Source organism: Monopterus albus, unplaced genomic scaffold, assembly GCF_001952655.1.
Source record: "Monopterus albus unplaced genomic scaffold, M_albus_1.0 scaffold441.1, whole genome shotgun sequence".
Lineage (NCBI taxonomy): Eukaryota > Metazoa > Chordata > Actinopteri > Synbranchiformes > Synbranchidae > Monopterus > Monopterus albus.
Genome location: NW_018128321.1, coordinates 18,759 through 27,129, shown reverse-complemented (window position 1 = coordinate 27,129; position 8,371 = coordinate 18,759). Strand labels below are relative to the sequence as shown.

The 8,371-nt window shown below is 37.1% G+C and overlaps 1 protein-coding gene across 1 annotated transcript in view; it reads left to right on the top strand.

The window, feature by feature from the left end:
- donson (DNA replication fork stabilization factor DONSON) overlaps nt 1-5,149 on the top strand; it is a 20,811-nt gene extending 15,662 nt beyond the window's left edge. Inside the window, exons 5-11 of the mRNA XM_020587158.1 lie at nt 2,468-2,570; nt 2,671-2,767; nt 2,869-3,021; nt 3,141-3,339; nt 3,427-3,496; nt 4,472-4,602; nt 4,747-5,149. Of these exons, the coding sequence (XP_020442814.1) occupies nt 2,468-2,570; nt 2,671-2,767; nt 2,869-3,021; nt 3,141-3,339; nt 3,427-3,496; nt 4,472-4,602; nt 4,747-4,887 (894 nt within the window). The 3' untranslated portion in view covers nt 4,888-5,149. The remainder of the gene's footprint in view (nt 1-2,467; nt 2,571-2,670; nt 2,768-2,868; nt 3,022-3,140; nt 3,340-3,426; nt 3,497-4,471; nt 4,603-4,746) is intronic.
- Nucleotides 5,150-8,371: the final 3,222 nt, after the last annotated feature.

Genomic DNA, 8,371 nt, shown 5'->3' with positions numbered 1-8,371 from the left:
ATTTAGCTTTATTTTGAAAGTTTTGCCCCATTCAAATGAATGGGGAAATTTTTGCTTCTGCATACTTTCAGCTATTTCAGCTATTAAAATGTTCAGGTCTTCAAGGACATTCATGCTTCTCTTCAGAAGTTTTCTAAACTTAATATTTTTAAAATATTTAGCTTTATTTTGAAAGTTTTGCCCCATTCAAATGAATGGGGAAATTTTTGCTTCTGCATACTTTCAGCTATTTCAGCTATTAAAATGTTCAGGTCTTCAAGGACATTCATGCTTCTCTTCAGAAGTTTTCTAAACTTAATATTTTTAAAATATTTAGCTTTATTTTGAAAATCTTGCCCCATTCAAATGAATGGGGAAATTTTTGCTTCTACATACTTTCAGCTATTTCAGCTATTAAAATGTTCAGCTCTTCAAGGGCATTCATGCTTCTATTCATAAGTTTTCTAAACTTTATACTTTTGAAATATTTAGCTTTATTTTGAAAGTTTAACCCATTCAAATGAATTGGGAAATTTTTACTTCATACTTTCAGGTATTTTAGCTATCAAAATGTTCAACTCTTCAAGGACATTCATGCTTCCATTCAGAACTTTTTTTTAAACTTCATACCTTTGAATTATTTAGCTTTATTTTGAAAATCTTGCCCCATTCAAATGAATGGGAAAATTTATACTTCAGCATAATTTCAGCTATTTCAGCTAATAAAATGTGCAGCTCTTCAAGGAAATTCATGATACTATTCAGATGTTTTTTTAAACTTTGTACTTTTTAAAATATTAAGCTTTATTTTGAAAATCTTGGCCCATTCAAATGAATGGGAAAAATATACTTCAGCAAAATTTCAGATATCAAAGCATTCAGTTGTCAAAATGTTCAGCATTTTCAGGGTGATCTTTCAGCAGTCAGCATCCATATGTATTTTCTTGAGAAAATACAATTCGCTAGTTATTATTATTCTTCTGTATTTTTTTTGGCCCTTAACTACTTCAACATACTTTCAGCTAGAAAAACCATTCAGATATGAAAATGTTAAGCTTTTTCAGGACATCTATTCAGAATTTTCCTAAACTTCATACTTTTTAAACTATTTAGCTTTTTTCAGTAAACATTTTGCCCATTGAAAAGAATGGAAACATCTTCAAATCTTAATAACTTTATCATATTTTCAGTTAGAAAAGCCGGCCTGGTATCAAAGTGTTCAGCCTTTTGAGTTCGACATTTGTGTGTTTTCAGATTTGTAACTTTTATACTTTTTAAAATATTCAGGTTTGTTCAGACATTTGTGCCCCATTCAAATGAATGGGAAACTCTTCAAATCCTCTTCCTCTTTCAGCCTTAACCAGTTCAGCATAGTTTCACCTAGAAAGACCATTGAACATTTAAACAATTCAGCAACTATTCAGCTATTAAAACATGTATTCAGGTTTTTGATATCTTTTACAGATTTTGAATTCTCACAATTTATGTTTTATAGTGATTTTGGAAATTTCTCTGCTAGTGTGTCACATGACCTGCACTCTGTTTTTCAACTGGTTTTCTGCTCTTATTCTGCCAACCTTAAGCTTTCACATACAAACTATACATGAAAACGATAGAGAAAATTGTGAGGAATCAGAAAATGGCCTTGGTATTGTGATAGGATGAACAGTTTTTGAATGACATGGCACATTCCAGAGAGAGTGCCACCTCACTCTGCCATAGACGGCCATAGAAAAAATGATTCAGAAAATCTCCTTGAAGCAAAAGTTAGGGCGTTTGTAAATCGCCACAGCTCCTTCATTTTATGGAATTTCTTGACATAGAGGTGATCAGCCTGTTCATTGAAACCTTCTGCCACTCATAGTGAAGAGATTTATTCGATAGGACTTATAGTTTTTTGTCAGAAGCCCATGTTTGACTGAAATCTGCAGCACACAAACAGCAACAGAATAACACGCACACACAAAATAAAACCCATATACACTCCAAGCAATACAGTGTTGCACAGTAACACACTGTGGTGCAGTGACACACCGACCCCCCCACCACACACACACACACACACACACACACACACACACACACACACACACACACACACACACACACACACACACACACACAGGTTGAAATATTTAGTTTTATTTTGAAAATCTTGCCCCATTCAAATGAATGGGAAAATTCAACTTCAGCATACTTTTCAATTCTTTCAGGTATCAAAAAGTTCAGCTCTCCCAGGGCATTCATGCTTCTATTCAGAAATCTTAAAAATTTCATACTTTTAAAATATTCAGCTTTATTTTGAAAATCTTACCCCATTCAAATGAATGGCAAAATTTTACTTCAGCATACTTTCAGCTAGCAAAACCATTCAGGTGTCAAAATGTTAAGCATTTTCAGGGTGATCTTTCAGCACTCAGCATCCATATGCATTTTCTTCAGAAAATGCAATTTTCTAGTTTCTCTCTCTTCTTTTCTGTTGTGTTAGTTTACAGTGCTGTTCAGGGCAGTGGGCCTCAGTGGTTCGAGCTGCATCACAGCCTTGATTTGTCCTACAACCAGAGGTCTCAGAGAAGCAATGAAGGTTGAAGGTGTGTCTCAGTTTTATCCCCGCTTTAATACTTCGATACAATAGCTAGGGGTTAGACTGTTGTTGAACTTGATGCTGATTGGCCTTCTTTACCTGTTCAGGTATAGAGTTCAGTCTCCCTCTAGTGGAGGAGAGAAGAAAGAGCAAGAACCAGCAGAACCTGATAGTGCAGCAGGGAGGGGAGGAGAGAGCCGAGGAGTGAGCATCTTCTTCCATCATTCTCAATGTTTCCTCAAGTCAATGCAAGTTTTAGTTGCTGCTGGTGGTTAATGTAATTGTGCTGATATTTTCCACTGTAGGTGCTGTGAGCTGAAAGATGGTGCGGACTGTGAGGCAGGGGATGAAGAGGAAAATGACGGCTCCTCTGATGATGAAGACAGCAGCTTCTCCTGGCTGAAGGAGATGGGAGTCCAGGATAAAGTCAAGAAGCCAAACAGCATCACCATGCAATTGTATCCCTCTTCTTGTCCTGTTCATGCGTCCTGTGGTCTAACACTGTAGCTTTGCTCAGGTTCATATGTCCAATGTCATGTAAGAACAAGCAGTCAGAGCTCCTTGACCACTTGTCTAGTCATAAGGAGGGTCCCACTATGTCTCTGGACCACAAACCAGAGTCTGTGGTATGTGTGGAGGGGTCACACACTTTCACCCTCATCAACTTCCTCATTAACTGTAAGAGTGTGGTGGCTGCGGCAGGGTCGCAGGCCGGGCTTCCCCCAACACTGCTGGCTCCCGTTGCTTTCAGAGGAGCTACAATGCACACACTGAAGGTATGGGGACACAGATACATATATACAGTATAAAGTACTCTGCCACCTGTTGTTATGTCACCTTTTATTTGAGTGTTTTTTTTTTAGGCCCGCAGTGTGAACGTGAAGAGCCAGGTTGGTTCTGCCTACCAGAACATCAGCAGTCTAGAGATCACAGGTACACAGCTCCAGGACCGTATACGTACTACTGTCACAGACTATTTCAAAAAGAAATATTAACAAAATGCTGATTAATTCAAATTTTGCACCTCATATTGTTTCTTCATATTGTGCATATATTACAGTATTTGATCATTTTAACTACTTTGTTGTGCTTGTTCCAAAAGTAATCACTAGTGGTCAACTGATGCGGGTTTATCAGTGGCCAATGGTACACTTTAACCCTAACCCCATTCCCCTTATTATTCCACATTTAAAAAGTAATTCCCCCATTGATTTGGCTGCTATCTGCTAAAGTACAAAGTTGAAATTAATAGCAACAGACTTGTGACATTTTGTGTCAAACCATTTATGCATGTGTTCTACAACCATTTTGACTGTCTCTAAGACCTAATTTATTTAAAAAGGCACAAGAAGCTCTTAAATCATCTGGACACCAAAGTTTTTAACAAATGATAATCAGAGGAAATAGTGCATTTCTTAGGGACTATTTTCAGTGGTGGATGAATGCACATTTGGTGCTCTAATGAATATCTGTGGTAGCAAAATTGAATATTCAAAATAGAGTATAGTGTGTCTGCTCATAGTAATGAATGGCACAGAGGAAAAAGATATCAAGCTCTGGATACACACTCAGTCTAACAGTAACTCAGTCTAAGTCCAAGTCAACTTATTGAGCTTTTCCAGTTTGTTGTAAAATTGTTGTTATGCACCTCTTCACAGGAAATGGTTGAGTAAACCTTTAAAAAAGGGAACAGAAAATTGTCTGGTAATGATTAGTGAGCCAGGACTGTCCAGGGCTCACCCTTTCTGACTAGTGAACCACATCATATCCACACACAGACACATATGTAGGACTATTGTTCTCATTTGCCCAAGTATGCAGTGTATGCCGATTGTTCCAGTGAGTGAATCAATGGCTGAACACATAATTATTTGCTGTGTTTGACTTTGTACTCTTTCTGTCCTGCAGGACCTATCCTCCCATCGTCTCTCCACGCCATCACAACCCTCTTGCAGCCAGCACAGAAAGGAGACTTTTCAGCTACTTTGTATACACACACACCTACCGCCGTCATGAACATACACACCGTCAAGCAGCAGGTAAGACAGTTGTACTTTAAATGGAAGGATTAATCTGGAACTTTTGGTCATTCAGACTCCCTGGTCACATTGGGCAAATACCCATGAGGGTATCACATACACCAAACGTGTGGCCTCACTTCAGCTGCCTCTGTGTGTTTGCAGTGTATCGGAGCCTCGGTGGACCTATCTGCTTGTGGTCTCCATCCTGCTTCCATCCAGCAGCTGCAGCAGCCCTCTGGCCTGGGCAAGACTGCTCTGACACACATCAGCATGAACAACTACAGCTACACCTGGAATAAGTGACAGTGCATGTTCCTGGAATTCTCAGCTTTCTGACATCAAGATGTGATCTGTGATGACTGCTTTGTTCTGAATTTATTTTTAATGTAGATAAATGCATCATTTAGGGAGCTTGTTTAGAAAGGCATTTTATCTGCTTGTAACTTTGTTTTTTTGTTTTATTTTTTGGATTTATTCTTTTTGCCAAAGAATTTTTCCAGTTCATCAGGTTAAATTATTGGTGCACTGCGACATGTTTTTAGGTGCTATTCAGGCATCAAAAGCTGAAGAAATAAATGATGAATTTATGTTGAACATCAATTGAATTGATTGTGTTGGAAGTCACATTTCACACTGTCTTCATTTTAGGTGCTTTTCAGTCTACTACATGAGCCAAGACAAAAGCGTTCTGTTAATATTAAATGATTTATTTTATCGGAATGTCAAGATGAGAAAGACAGCTTGGATTACCAAACAATTGAGGTGACACATGGTTGTAGTGCGACTTGTGATTTTATTCCATTAGAAATTTGTCTGCAATACAATATTGCCTGAGTTAAGAGGTCATTCTGCACCACAGCCTGAGAAGGTCAGCACCAAGTGAATCACTAGAAAAGCAGGAGTGCCCTCTGCTGTATGGAGAAAGAAGTGACACTTGTTATAGCACCTGGTGCTCTCATCCAGCAGTGACGCTGCAGTTCTCATGTAAAGCTGTCAGCAGTTTACTGCTGCGTATTAGGTGACAGCTACATAAATTCATAATAATCAGTAGACGTTTTCATTGCTACTGTGTCAGTGATGTTGTAAATACAGGTCCCAGAGAGAACCAAGCAGAAAACGACAGAAGAGGCTGGAGAAGAGAGAGAAATTATTATTAAAATGCTATGGCAGAATGCTTAGAAAGTTAAGCTTTAATAAGTAAGGATAATCATAAGATGATTTTATGTGTGTTTTGTTTGAAATCATTAGTGAATGTGTAAGAGATAAATGATTGCATTGAAAGAATGGAGAGAAGTGATTTTACATCTAAAAGAGTGAAAAATGTAGAATCACAGAAAAGAGGAAGTAGACACATCCCTGAATAGAGAAAGTGCAGTTGTGTGTGCAGTTATCTCAAATTGACAATACTGACATCTCTTTTAAATGTGCGCTTATCAACCGTGACTACTTCAGCATCTGCACAATTTACACCAACAGAACCAACAACAGAAATAACTTAAAACAACTAGAGAAATGCATTTTCTGAAGAAAATGCGTATGGATGCTGAGTGCTGAGAGATCGTCCTGAAAATGCTGAACATTTTGACACCTGAATGGTTTGTATGCTGAAGTAGAATTTTCCCCATTCATTTGAATGGGGCAAGATAAAGCTAAATATTTCAAAAGTATGAAGTTTAGAAAACTTCTGAATAGAAGCATGAATGTCCTTGAGTAGCTCAACATGTTGATACCTGAAGTAGCTGAAATTAGGCTGATGTAGAATTTCCCCATTCATTTAAATCAGAGAAAACTTTAAAAAATAAAGCTAAATATTTAAAAAATATTAAGTTTAGCAAACCTCTGAATAGAAGGATGAATGCCCTTGAAGAGCTGAAAATTTTGCTACCTGAAATAGCTGAAAGTATGCAGAAGTAAAAATTTCCCAATTCATTTGAATGGAGCAAGATTTTCAAAATAAAGCTAAATATTTCAGCTGAAAGTTTGCTGAAGTTGAATTTTCCCATTCATTTGAATGGGGCAAGATTTTCAAAATAAAGCTGAATAGTTTAAAAAGTATGACGTTTAGGAAAATTCTGAATAGATCCGCGCATGTCCTGAAAAAGCTGAACATTTTGATACCTGAATGGTTTTTCTAGCTGAAAGTATGCTCAAGTAGTTAAGGCCCACAAAACATACGGAAGAATAATAAATGAAGAAAATAAAAACCAGGATAACATAGTATGGATGCTGAATCAGCATCCATGCAATAATAATAATAAAGACCTGGAAAACATGGTATGGATGCTGACTCAGCATCCATACAATAAATAAAAGAAAGAATTATTCATTTAAAATATGTATAAAAAAAGTTTTTCTGTCTGCAGTTAGGTAATGTTTTTTGTTATCTATAATTATTCATTTAATGTCAGCAGATGGCTGTTCCTGCTTTCAAAGATATTTACACACACAAAGAAAAGCAACGATTATATAATGTGGTTATCAAACAGGTGGAGTCTACACAACTAAATAGCTGGCTGACAGAAAATCGACTGATTACTTATTTTGGGCTTCTTTGCTTTGTACATTTCTTGCATATGACTGTCATGTCTTGCCTAGGTTTTCTGGCTGTCCAGGCTGTTGTCTGGAGCATCAGCTATAATTTAGCCATGCAATATAATTACTGAACAAGACACACACAATCAACAATTTGAGAATGTATTAAGGGAAAAGGTATGCTTACATATATTACCAAATATTGTTATGGACTAAATACACTAATTCATTCTGAAGTAAGGTGGCTAGATGCGCTACTTCCTGAGGACACGTTCTGCACAGGAATTCTAAATTCCCTAAAATAACCAGGTGTCAGTTGTTTGATCAGCGCTGATCGCAAACAACCAACACCTGGTTATTTTAGAGAATTTCGAAATCCTGTGGAAGAAATTCCCATTGAGTGGCACGTCTGGCCACCTCATTTTAAATTAAATTTTAATGTACACTGCTCAGAAAAAACAAAGGGAACACAAAAATAAGACATTCAACTATGTTGTGCTCCCTTTATTTTTTTGAGCAGTATACTTGCATGCTTCATCTATGCTGTCATTTTTTTCTTGTGGGGTGCTTGATCTTGCAGGTGGTGACAGATTGACTGTTGATGCACTGGAATCAGCATCATAGTCACTGGGCACTGCAGCATAAGTGTCTTTGTCCTGACGTGCTCTTTTGGAAGGAGGCTGTTTGGCCTTCACAGGACTTCGGATTTTTGAAAGTCGCTTCAAGAGCTTTTTGGCAACAGTGTCCTGTACAACAAACAAAAGCATCAATGAATAATTTTGAAGCAAATTTAGCAGCTGCAATATAGATGAGTTACAATCAGTGGCAAGAAACTAAAGTTATCATTGATTGAATTCCTTCAGATTTGAAAAAGGGCATTTGCATATATCCATATTGAAGCAATGCAAACTACAGTAAGAGTGAGAATAGAGCCTTGCTAGATAAAATGACTTCACATTTGATATCTTAATATATTTGTAATGCTTGATAGACATTTTTTCTTTACTAAATACATTACACATGCAAGTATTTACTGTAGTACTTTTAAACAAACATGTAATAACACTGAGGTGCACTGGACTGATCTGGCTACATATGAGACAAACACAATCATATCCAGAGTGATGTGCTTTAGGCCAATACCTTAACAGCTGATGAACAACCAGCATTAAACAAACAAAATGTAATGAAATCCCAAAGCCTAATTAGACTTTCAGCTCACCTGTTTTTAGATAAGAACCATCAAGTAGCAGTA